This window comes from Microtus oregoni, unplaced genomic scaffold (assembly GCF_018167655.1).
Source record: "Microtus oregoni isolate MIOR12 unplaced genomic scaffold, Mior012 000004F_ref0000308, whole genome shotgun sequence".
NCBI lineage: Eukaryota > Metazoa > Chordata > Mammalia > Rodentia > Cricetidae > Microtus > Microtus oregoni.
Genome location: NW_024543063.1, coordinates 20,598,204 through 20,611,415, shown reverse-complemented (window position 1 = coordinate 20,611,415; position 13,212 = coordinate 20,598,204). Strand labels below are relative to the sequence as shown.

The following is a 13,212-nucleotide window of genomic DNA, read 5'->3' as shown; positions in this document are numbered from 1 at the left end:
ATGTGCAAGTGCTTTTAGCTGCTGAGCTCTCTCTCCATCCCCTCCCATGGTGTGTAGCAGAGAATCGAGTGTTCTCTTTGACAGTGGAGGGGAGCCTGTGATCATATGAAGTGTGTAGACAGAACTATTCTTTATATGAAAGGGAAAGAAACCTCAAACTTTGTCCAATTTGCTGTCTTTCCTGCAGGATTTCCTGCAGAAAGTCTTCAACAACTGAGTTGTTGTAATCTTAATAAGTTTTGTCATTAACTATTCTGGATGTACATGTTTAGGTTCCTCCAAATCAAACCCTTTACCTAAAAAATGCATGGTGTTCCTCACTAGACCTTTTGGGGCAACTGTAATAATTTCATTTATAGCCTTAAGAAATGCACATCTTTTGGGGAGTAGAATATATTACAACTGGGCAGATTGCCATTTTTAATCTTTGTGGTGAGTGCCCACTCAGAACGCAGCAATTCTTTTAGTGAGTGCCAGTAATTTAAAAATGTCATTACATTTTGATATCGGAATCAAAAAGACTCAGAAGCAAGTCCCCTGAGCTTTGCATGCATGCACCAATGGAGCCTCATTTTGGTTTTGAGGCCTGTACCAGATGAGGTTGTGCAACTTACTCTCTGCTGGCTCTTTGGACCTTCGGCCGCTGGATGACTTCCTCAGCAGGCTACGCCCTGAGGTAAAAAGGCTGGTGAGCTCCTCCAAAGGACTGGTTGGTGTCCGGGACCTGGAACCGCTCTGCGCAGTGCTGTAGGTGTTCACTGCGGCATTGACCATCTTTGCCCCATCTTGCGACACGGGTCTGGGAGTCGAGTGAGGCACTGAGGGAGAACTTCTTGAGAGGCTGCCAGAATGCACAGCGTCATAGGGGGGAGGCCTCTTGAGACTCAAGGGCGTCAGGGACCTCCCCATGCTGACAGGGGACGGGGAGGTAGAATGACTTTTTGGATAGCCATGAGGAGATTGGGTTCTGTACAGAGTGGATGGAGGCGGAGGAGACGAGGAGAGGACAGACGCTGCAGGCGCCGGGCCCAGAGCTCCGGTCTGGTCTTTAGTGTGGCTGGAGGTGTGCGATGGCAGGGCGGATGGACATGCTCCAGGTGGCTGCTTCATGTAAGACACGTTTTCCAATACAGGAAGCTTTGTGACCTCCAGAGGGGTCAGCGGAGACTCATCAGAATTGGGGGAGCAGTGCGCTGGGGCAGGTGGGAACACCAGCAGGGGTGGTCTATGAGAAAGTAAGTTGGGGAAGGGTGGGGGTATGTCACAGAGCAGACCCTTAGGAGTACATGGTCCTGAAGACTTGAGGAAGTCCAAGTCAGGCACCGTGGGAGTAGCACACTGCGAAGAACAACTGTGATGGTCGAAGTCACATTTGGAATCATGACCGAGGTCGTCGAAAATGGGGTATTTCATCTCCTCGTACACAGCCTCACTCTGGTCGTCTTCTTCCTTCCTGAAGTCTCTCAGAATGTTACCCACCATCTCGATGTACACGGGCTCCTCTTCTTCCGGGTCCGCTGCAGGGCTGCAGACCTGGGACAGAGATGAATCTCGTGGAAGCGAGGTCCTTCTTGGCACATGTTTTTTGATGTAGGTTTCATCGAATGACGTGCTAAGCTGAGTGTTGGGATTCCGTTTTGGTTTTGGTGGAGGGATTTTCTTTGAATATTCGTCACTGTGGGGTCTTGGCTTGGCAGACACTGAAAGAAAAGTAAAAGGGATTGAGGAGTAAAACATGAATATATTGGAAAGATTTCATATTTGACCTGTGCTTGGATTTTCTGTAATTCTTTGAGGCAAAGAGTAGTCAACTTCATTATTAGTTAGTTTGAGTCTTTGATTAAACCGCAAACTCATGGTCTAACATGTCCCATAGAATATCTTGGTGGTAGAATTATACTGACTCTTAATTTCGTACTAATTATTATCTAGCTACTCGTTCAACTCTGATAAAGGCATTAGACCAGGGCAGTAGTTACTACTGTGCCTTGGGATTATCAATGGAAAACTTAAGGGTGAAGTTTCTTGGATAATAACATGTAAAAATAAATTTGGAAAAGTGAGACTGACATGGACGACGGTAGGGAGAATATGATGTATGTTCACATAAATGGTCACAAAAATAACAGAAATTGAAATATTTTACTGGTGTGGCTGTAACAAATGCTTTCACCTTTTTGGGATAAAAATAAAAACATCACAGTTTGTTGAGTTTAATCTCTGTGCCGACACAAATAAATAGTTCCTATGAAGATGGATCCAAGACTTCAGAGAAACTGCTATGAAAGTCTTATGAGTCTAGACGGGTTAATCTCTAGATCCTGCTGTGGTTTAGGGTGCATTCATCTACTTTTTCCAGCAGATATCTTAAGGCATGCCCAATGCTATCTTTGTGTAAATTTATTAGTGATGGTCTACTCTCGATTCTAAATTCCCTGGAGAGTTTTAAAGGAAAATAATAAAGGGGTAATGAATAACTGATGGGAACTGGGAACTTGTGACAGATGTGTAGAACAAGGAACCACCTCCCTCTGGGCTGGAAGTCCTATCACTGTTCTACAAATTTTGATAGAAAACAAATTTATTGACACCATATTGAAAGGTAGATCTGGGTGAAAAATGTCTGCAACTAAAATTTGTTTTAGATGAAAGATTCTGGATTCTTGTTATGGATTTATTACCTTGTTGTGTTGATTAATACTTATATGGATTTATCTCATGACACAGCGTGGCAGACCTAGTGGCTTACATAGATGCCAGTACATGAGTCAGCTGACATCAGAGTTTACCGTCTCCAAACTTGGGCAAAGCTAGCCAGACTACTCTATGATTTGCAGACTAAGAGGGGTGTCAATATACCAATAAGGAAACTTTGATTTTCTCCTTTGCTATTTTCAAACCTCATAGCTTATGACACAAAAGCCTTTCTAAAATTTACTAAAGAATGGAATTCTTCTGAGTTCTGGCTATGTGGCTGCTCTGTGCATCTGTTGTGTCTTTAAGACAAAAACAATCAAGTATTCTACTACACACTTCATTTGGCTGGGTTTATAATTTCAGGTACTCTCTTCCACTTGTCCATGATGATAACTGTACTCATTGCAATCAAACAGTTTTTTTTGTAAGGCATCTAGATTTTTTTCTTTAAACCTTACTACTAAAAACTAGCATCATTTCCCAAAAGACTAGCTTAGTGAAACCGTTTATTTCCAAACATTAAAAGTCTATAGACATAATTAAGTGGAAATTAGTTAGCTAATTCCTCTCTAGAAAGAACCAAAGAACCACAAGCTCTTTTTTCCATCACCCAACTTGGCATGAATTTTATTATATTAAAAAATAAAATCAGTTTATGTACATACAACACTTACAAATTAAGATAAAGTAAAGCTATCTATGAACAAGGCTGAGTTAAGACTGGCAGTCTAGCAAAGCTACCCATGAACAATGCTGATTTCATGCTGGAAGGATTTTTGAAAGAATGGAAACCTTAAAGTAGGAAAATCTATCCAGAATATTCTTTGAAGTTTACTTCCTGTTACTTTCAACCACAGGGCATTACCTAAACTAATCATGCTGGAAATAAATTTCCTTTGGCTGTTGGGCTCAAAAAAGAGAGTCTAAGACTGAGGGGCCCTATGGGGAATTGATTGATCTGAGCCTACAGTTAGGATGGTGTTGTGATGTGGGTAACTTCCCTGCGTAGAAACAATCACACTCAGATTAAGGTTTTCATTCTTCTCTCTTAAATTCTATGCAGATAATTGGGGAAACAGGATTCGTATATTGTCCAAAGTACCTGAGTGGACAGAGAAACCTTGAGACAATGTCCTTCTTTCCCACACAGATGAGAAGATAACCTTTGGAATAAGTGGGATCAATGCCTGTATTTTCCTCAAATTGTGAACAAATGACTGTTTTATTTGCAAAAAGGCACAAAAATGAAATAAAGATCTTTTACACTCATGAAATTAATGGAGAAATTTCCTATTTCAGAAGAATGTATAGTATAACTAAACTAGAATAGTTAATCTTAAGAAATATGGACAAGCTCATGATACGAAGTTCATGGAGACAGTTTAATTTTGAACTAATTACAGAGAATTTGTACAAGGAAAACCAAATATGATACATGAGTCTCCTGGTATCAGTGAGATGATCAAACCTGGCAGATTCTATTGATCTGTGATCCCCTAGGACACGCATATATTCTACTAAAGACCACAACAAGTATGATGGTACTGGGAGACAGAACTGTGGTTGACATGTAAGCTTGGCAGAAGTCTTGAGAAGAAATGGCCTTTATAGAATTGAAAGAGTCTCTTCCCTTCTGCTTACCTGTCATATCAGAACGCAGAGGAAAGTCATCCTTGTACAAGCCAGGCAGGAATGCCTCAGTAGAAGCTAAATATGCCATGTCTTAATCTTAGACTGCTGATGGTAAAGACTATGGAGAAAGGGACTTCTGAAATATAAATGATGCCCCCATTTTGCAGTGTCACCCTGAGGCAGCTAAGATAAAGCATGTATTTATTGATCACTATGCAAATATGTAAGAACACTTTATAGTTAAATGATAGGTACCTATTTGAATTCCATCCTCTGGTATTAGGATTGTATGAGTAATTTTATTATTTTAAAATTTAATACAGTACATCCCAAGGTATCGTTTAAAATTTTTTTCATCCCCTGCCTCACACCATCTCATCTTCTTCAAGAGAGCATGCTTTTGTTCCACAAAACACTATTCAGGACAAATATCCACCCAGGATCAGGCTTCTACCACCAGGATGGTAATCATGGTTCCTTGTGATACAATTCTCCAACCTCTAATTTATGCCCACACATAGACTGCCTAACTCTCACACACTAACTGGAGGTTTGCTGCTTGGACTGACACTTGTTGCAAAACACCTAGATTCTACACTTCCTTGGCTCATGGCCAGATGAAGCAGTTCTCTTAGCTGATCTTTCCTGGGAAACCCTTGCAAACCAGCAGGCAAGCCTCTTTCTCTTCCCTTCCCTGTTTGGTGGAGACTGACCAAGGCTAGCAAGTTTATCTAACTCTAGTAGTTCTTTCCCTGGTCCTCTGAATTAGTACTGTGCAAAGTTTGAATTGGGAGAATAAGGATTATGTAGAGAGTAAATTGTTAATTAAATTACAAATAATTGAATTCATTCCCTCGAGAATGGGGGGAAGGGGATTCCTATATCTTTATTTCATTACATTCCAAAGTCTCATAATTCATTTTGGGAAGTAAGATCAGAGATAAACATATTTCCTAGGGAGGTAGCTTTTTATTTGCACACATATCACAGGATAGATCAATGATGATATATTTCCACTGTCATATTTTTAAAGTTTCTCTATATATGGAAAAGTCTTAAATTATAGGTAACATTATCCCCCAATTTATTTCACGTTTAATCTATTTCTGGTGAATCTAAAAGTAAAGAAAATTATTTCTTAGTATAATTTTTTCTGAGGCCCTTAAAATAGTCCTGTGCTACATATACAGATGTTGAATTGTTGCTAATTAAAGTCACACACACAAAAGACAATGAGAGCTGCACTGCAATTTTCCACATTTAACTGAATCCAACCATTTTAGAAAAGGTGATTTTATCATTTTAAATGAATTTTAAATTATTTTCAATAAGCCCAAAGATAGAAGCAATAATTCCTGCTCAACTTGAGAACACAAATTTTAAGGCTTAAAATAGTATAATGACAGTCTCATTGAACGAGCAGAAAGTGACATTTTTGAAATGAAGTACCTGAACACAAAGGTTATGCATGGCTTTCAGATGATTTGTCTTTCAGTTAATTTTGGAAATTCACCATGTCCTTTGTCAACTTATCCTTCAGAAATACATTTTGTAAAAGAGTAATATAAAAATATGCTTTAGTGTCTGTCAGGGTGCATAACCTGTGAGATAAAAAAGTAACACAGCACAGGTTGGCATTCCTTCTCATGGAAGTACCCTGTGGTCACAGAATTCCAGAGGTTGAAGGACAGTTAGAGACTATTCATTCCAGGCATTCATTCATTTAAATTCTCTCTCTCTCTCTCTCTCTCTCTCTCTCTCTCTCTCTCTCTCTGTGTGTGTGTGTGTGTGTGTGTGTGTGTGTGTGTGTGTTCGTGTGTATGTTTCTATAGTTTGATTTTACTCACAGGTCTACATAATGCATAGTGGCCATTCTTACTCTACTCTCTCTCTCTCTCTCTCTGTTCAACCACCTAATCCCCACTAACCTCTCATGTTTGTGTCTATTATTTTACATGAGCCACTGAGTTGATCCAGGGCCTTCCCTTGACCATGAGTTTTGAACTATCTTTTAGAGCCTGGCAGTGGGTACACAACCTAAGTCAATTTTTCTCTGTCTCCAAGAATCTACCAATAACCACTAGCTCAATAGTAGAGGCAGGGTCTTCTTCTGAACCCCTCCACCTTCCATATCTGATTGTCGGCAGGGTCAGTCTTCTGTGGATCTGGTGGAGATATCCAGAGTTGTTAAACTCTATGTGACTGGTAAGTAAATATGAATTTTGCTTACCGTGTATGTTTTTAGAAAAGAATATTCCAAATAGAATTAAGCATTCTATACCTTTTGAGACAAGCAAATCAATAGTGGAAAGCTATATAATTCATCATTTTATCTTTGGTGTGCTGTAATATATCGTTTGAAATGGTATTCATCCATAGAACAGGCAGAACCAAAGTACTTTAAATCTCATTGTACAGATTTATTCAAGTAATAATTCAACCTGGGAAATAATGTCCACTCACTGTGTGATTCTGGAACAGGTTGATTTTGAAGGTGAGAGACACATTTCCCACTTGAGGGGGGAATTGTGCTCACAATAACTCTTTTCACAACTCACAATGCCACAGCTTTGAGAGATATTTTTATTTTCACAGTCACAAGCTCTAAAATACTATCAACAATTTTTAAAAGATGTTTGTTAAGTGATGGAAGCTGCAATGTTTTTGGTCTACTTATAGGAGGAAAAAGAAAGCATGATAAAGACACAGGGCACATCAGACTGAACTTGCAGGATGCGTGTTACAGCTCCAGACAGGTGAGAAAGCAAGCAGAGAACTCAAACTAATGTTCAAGTGAATCCAAGGAAACCAAGGTTGCCTACTGGCTTAGCAATGCATTCTGACTTTGAAAGACTGGCAGCTTAGGGAGGCCTGAGGGAACTTTTGCTTAACATTAAAGACAGAATCGTAACCTAGCTGTGATCCATGACACCAGGCACACGAGCTTTAAGACTGTTTTTACTTACACTCATATTTTCCTTCTCTTTCCCTACAACACACTTACTCAAAATGTGTGTTTATGATTACTTTTGCAAAAATTGCTAATTTTTGCTTCATGCTTCAATTTATTGGTTGGAAAATAAACTATAAGTGAAACTTATAGTTTTCACTTTAAAAATTAGAATAGGTTCGATGATGGAGTTCACTTTACATGGTGAGGGTCAAGGTTGTTTCTTGAAATCATACTTATTCTGAGGTATATAGGCATTCCCTATATCACACTTAATTCTTACAGGTTGTGGTAAGAAATATTTAAAGAATCTTAAGTCATAAATAAAGGCCTCCAGTAAGAGCTCCCTTTATTTCTGTGTGCATAGGTTGTTGTTTCTTAGTCAGTAAAGTCTATTTCCTCCCCTCTCCTGGGAAACCCTCCCACCATGTAACATGATCTCTAACCTCTCTGAGATCACTATGCTGGAGTAAAGCCCAGGTTGACTTAGAGAAAAGAGAAAGTAACAGTACCAATAATAAAAATCCAGTTAAATAAGCCCAGTAAAGTTGGCCTGCTCTTCTCCCTCCACATCTGAATTATCCCATATAAGTCAAAAAAGCATTCAGCCATGGAAAGACTGCTTCCACTGTGCCCTGGTGAATTTTTGTAGTATTAGGGGCGGCGGGGCCTCTTCCCCAGCACCCCAGCACCCCAGCCGCCCGCTCGGCTAGCTTATGCCCGAAATAACAACACACAAACTGTATTCATTTAAACACTGCTTGGCCCATTCTCTTCTAGGCTAATTCTCACATATTAATTTAGCCCATCTCTAATCATCTGTGTATGGCACCCCAAGGTGCGCTTACCAGGAAGATTCTAGCCTATGTCCATCCTGGGTCGGAGCTTCATCCCGGGAGCAGGGCATGGCGTCTCTCTCAGGCGTCTGTTCCCGAGAGGAGAGCTGTGAGTCTCTGACCTCACTTCCTCTTCCTCCCAGCATTTTGTTCTGTTTACTCCTCCCACCTATCCTCTAACCAATAAAATGGGCCAGGGCAGTGCCTTTATTAGCCAATGACCTTCCTCCATCATTTCCCCTTTTTCGGTTTAAACAAAAAAAAAGGCTTTAACATAGCAAAATTACATATAACAAAACAGTTATCAAGTAAAAGTTACAATAATCCTTATCATAACTAAGGAAAACTATAACTAACTATTCTTAACTCCATCAAAGACTCAAGAAAGATACAATACTACCTAAGCAAACAAGAAAAAAGCAGCTTTTAAAACTCTAGACATGACAGAGACATCTTGCTGCCTGGACAGTCACCCAAGGTTCCTCTGTACCGTTGGGGCATCCATCTTCAGCCTTCAGGCCCATGGTATCCAGCAGACATTTCCATAAAGCAGGAAAATTCAAAGTCAGTTCAGTCACTATCTGTTGTGTCCTGCAGAATGTCTCGCAGACTCTTTCATGAATCAGGAACCCCGAAAGATCATCTCACCTTAGGCAAGTTCAGTAGTCCTCTCTCTGCGGGTTCTCTGTTTCCAGTTTATGCAATAGTCCAGGCAAGAGCAGTTTCTTGCCCAAATGGCTATCAAACCCCATAAGGTGCCTCTTATTTATGGCAACAAACTATGAATAAATATGATCATAGTTGTATTACTATTAAAATAATACAATAATATTATTTTATCAGGCATGTCCAACCTGTGGTCCATGAGCTGTAGATATCAGAGGGTAGCCATGAATGGAGTCCAATAGCAATGTATAAGCTTACACCATTCTGACTCAGTTGCACAGTTCTGCAGCTTTGTCGATGACAAAAGCTTTTGGGGACGATGTCAAAAGGTTGGATACACTGGGGAGAATGGTTCATTGTGCAATATTGTACAGTCAAATGTGATGTGGGATTCCCTCTCTGGGCAGTGAATGTTTTAATACCATTTCTTAATAAATAAGTTGTTTAGCCTTTGACAGGGCAGGATATTGATAGACAGGAAAAATAAACTGAATACTGGGAGAAAGAAGGTGAAGTCAGGAAGATTCTATGTAGCTGCCAAAGGAGAAGATCATCAGAATCTTACCGGTAAGCCACAGCCATGTGCTCATACACAGATGAATAGAAATGGGTTAATTTAAATATAAGAGCTAACTAGAAGTAGGTCTGAGCAATTGGCCAAGCAGTGTTGTAATTGATATAATTCTTGTGAGATTATTCATGTCTCAGTGGCCCGGAAATGAAAGTACATTCTTTATTTATATAATGGCACTCAAACATTTGGCAAGAATTTCCATATAAAACCTGAGAAAACTTAAAAAAAAAAGGATTCTAGAGAGAAAAGATTAGAGTCAAGTATGGCTTCTTGGTAGCAGCAGTGTCTCAGGTGGGCTCTGTGTGTTAAAGGCAAGCAAAGGCACAGCTCCTTTAAGAGAGGCTTCTTTACTCAGTATTAGCAGCCAAAACCTCAGAGATCTTTTAAAAGACTCTGCCACCAAACACTTAAATGATGTTTATGAGGAGCCAGTGGCAGACTTCTTCTTAGTGGTAGCACGGATGTAGAAAGTTCCCAGACTTTTGTCAATTAATGTGACTCCTACCAGTACCTCCACCATGAAGCTAAACTCCCAAAAAGTTAAGGAATAGGGTGGATCCAGCTGCCAAAACCAAAGCTATAATATAGCTTAGTAAATTAAAAACTCATGTGGTCAGAAAAAGATAGAGATAAACGGTAAATACAGATTCAGATAAAATACCTCTAAATGGTTTACAGTGTATTTAAAAATATGTGTAGATTTGAGAGAGAAAAGAAAAAGAATAGAGAAAGTCCTTAAAAAAGAAATAAATAGAATAGTTAAGTTGGGTATAGTGGCATACGCCTTTAATCCCAGCACTTAGGAGGCAGAGGCAGGTGGAGCTCTGGGAGTTCAAGAGCAGCATGGTCTACAGAGAGAGTTTCAGGACAGCCAAAGATACATAGAGAAACCCTGTCTCAAAAAAACAAAAATTAAAAATAAAAATTAAAGAAATAAAGTAAAAAATTAAAGCTATACAAAGATAAAAAAAACAGAATATGGATACTATATATTATTTTGTTGCCTTTGAATTGTTTGACTTCTGAGGAGGAAGAATAGCTGCTAAAAGACATTTGATTATAAATGTTGCTAGATTAATCCAATTTATATATTTTGAAAATGCTTTGACTTAAAATTTAAGTCAAAAGATATGTTACTTTGGAGAAGAGGTTTTGCTTTTGTTTCTACAGGAAATGAGAGGCTGTGGATTCATTCTTGGTTAAGAAAAATAAGGTTTTATCAAGGAAGACCCCCTGAAAAATCTCTATTGGGAATGAATGGCCCAGTTGATCCAAAGTTTCAGATCTCCTCTGTTGCAGTTTCTTCTGAGTTCTGTGTCCAAAACAGCTTTAAGGCTGTTAGCTGAGATGATCAAACCTCACAGAATACTCCAGTCATTACTTGAGCATAATCCTAAATTTTCTTTGAGTCCTCATAAAATTATCAATGCCCCAATCTGTGGGAAGTAGCCTAGAAAACTACACTCACATTCCTAAAAAAAAAAAAAAAAAATGGGTTATGGATGTTTGTCTTTGTTTGGAGTGTTGGTTACAGGTTGTTATGGATAATGATCAGGAAAAAAATCTAAACACAGGAGTTTCTGTTTTGAAAAGAAAAAAAGGGTAAGTGCTGTGATACAATGCTCTTGTACCCTGTAAATATTTGCCACTTGTGTTGGTTTAATAAAGTGCTGGTTGGCCAGTAGACAGGCAGGAAGTAAAGGTAGGGCAACCAGAATAGGAGAATTCTGGGAAGAGGAATGGCTCAGTCTGAAGTCACCAGACAGACACAGAGAAATCAAGGTAAGATTGCTTCACTGAGTAAGGTAACAAACCACGTGACTAAACATAGATAAGAATTATGGGTTAATTTAAATTGTAAGAGCTAGTTATTATTAATCTGAGCTAATAGATCCAATAATTTATATGTAATAAGCCTCTGTGTGTTTTGTTGGAACTGAACAGTTGTGAGACTGGGCAGTACAAAAACTTGCATCTCCAAATATGAATACCAAGTGATGCTGGCCCCGCCTAAACTAGCTTTGGGACACAGAAGCTGCAGAGGGTTGAAGGACAGTGTGTTGGAAAGCCATATAATCATTGAGGAAATTGCTACAGAAGGTGAAAAACTGGGAAATTTGCTGCAGGATGGGAAAAATTAGGATCACTGTTGTTTGCCAGCACATAGAAATACAAAATATACATCATAAAACTGAAAGATTCAAAAAGATACAGAGGTGTGAATGGGCTTGTTTTAGTGACACGGGACAAAGAACAACAGTACTGAAGCTACTGAAAAAGGAGTTGCTATATCTTTATGCAGAATTGAAAGGAGTTGTTTCTAGTACTGTACTTTGTCTGGGATCCTTCTCCAGACAGCTAAACATTCTAAAAGAAATGTGGTTTGATGCTAAAGTCAAGTTGAGAGCCATACCAGAAAAATCTGACCATGAAGGGTTAAAAATCAAAATTAGGGCTATCCAAGCCAGTGCTGAAAACTCTAAAATATATTAGGTCCACAAATACAGGGATTTAAAGACTTTAAGTAATCTACAATAACTCAATCTTATCCTCGTGTAGAGAGGGACATAGCTCAATCTGTTACTTTGCTTTTCATTTAATGAAGTGAAGGCTTATTTGATTCATTGAAAGGTCTTTAGAAGTATAAATGTAGTTTACAACCCATATTTGCTGGAAGTAATTAAAAGCTGAAATAAATGAATACTTTGGGAATAAAAATTTATAAAGACAACAGAAAACTCCTCACTGTAGGTACCAGACCACCTTTTGTGGATAATAGAAGGTAACTTGGGGAAAGAACTTTAGAAACCAGGAGGCAAATAAAAAGCATCGAAATAATAAATCCTAACCAACAAATATCTTCTGCCCTCAGAGTATAGACAATAGCTACAGGTTATTTTTGAGATTCTGGATATTTTTGAATTTTAGCTATCTTGACTTATCATTTTCCATTGTTGTTTTTTGTTCAAGAGTATACATGGTAGGTTCCTGAATTCTTAGATGCTAGTGTAGTAAATATAGCCGAGGAGCTCTCCCCAAGAAGCCATGACAAAGGAAACTCATTTCAAGTCAATGTTAAAATAAAACAAATATCCCAGAAAGGCTTGAGGATATTTAATCAGGTAGCACTTTTTAATATAGAAAGAAAATTGTGGGAAACAAACAGTCTTCAATGATAGACATTCTGAATTCCTTCCTTCCCATTATGTAGCCCATTTGTCGGTATGTATAGGCTATCTCTTCCTGAATCAGGCTGGACATGCACTTCGAATAGAACGTGGCAAAAGTGACTTATGGGGTCTCAGCCTCAAGCACTCTTCATACTTCCAACTTATATTCAGTGACACATGTGTGACCAAATGAAAGACCCTAAGTAATGCCACAGAGATCAGAAGAACCATTCTTATAAACTAAATCAAATTTCATAATAATGAGAAATAATTCATTATTTTCTTATCATCTATGGCATTTTGGGTCTGCTCACCTTACAGCCTTTGATAAATAAAATAATTCAAAATTAATATCATGTGTGCATGTAGATATCTCTAAAAAATGCTATTTCCATTTTCAAAGAACTAAGGTACATACTGTCCTCTGAGGATGCAGAAAGCATTCTTCCAGAATACAGAAATTAAGGAAGTAATATTGCTTCCTGAATATTATCACATCACCACAGGTTGATTTAGAAAAGCAATATTAAAAGAGGTTACAAACTTTCTGGACTGAAAGCCTAGATTAAAATCAGAGTAAGGATATTAACATAAAAGTGAAAAACAAATGAGAATGGAGCTAGTTTTCCATAAAGAATTAAAAGCAAAAGACTCACAGAGCATAGTCTGGTGGTCCAACAGAAGTTC

General features: G+C 38.6%; 1 protein-coding gene across 2 annotated transcripts in view; it reads right to left on the bottom strand.

Moving 5' to 3' along the window:
- The window catches only part of Nyap2 (neuronal tyrosine-phosphorylated phosphoinositide-3-kinase adaptor 2), a 248,610-nt gene that overhangs the window by 88,317 nt on the left and 147,081 nt on the right, over positions 1-13,212 (bottom strand). For both annotated transcript variants that reach the window (XM_041650503.1, XM_041650505.1), the window contains exon 5: positions 615-1,700. In XM_041650503.1, coding sequence (XP_041506437.1) covers positions 615-1,700 — 1,086 coding nt within the window. The remainder of the gene's footprint in view (positions 1-614; positions 1,701-13,212) is intronic.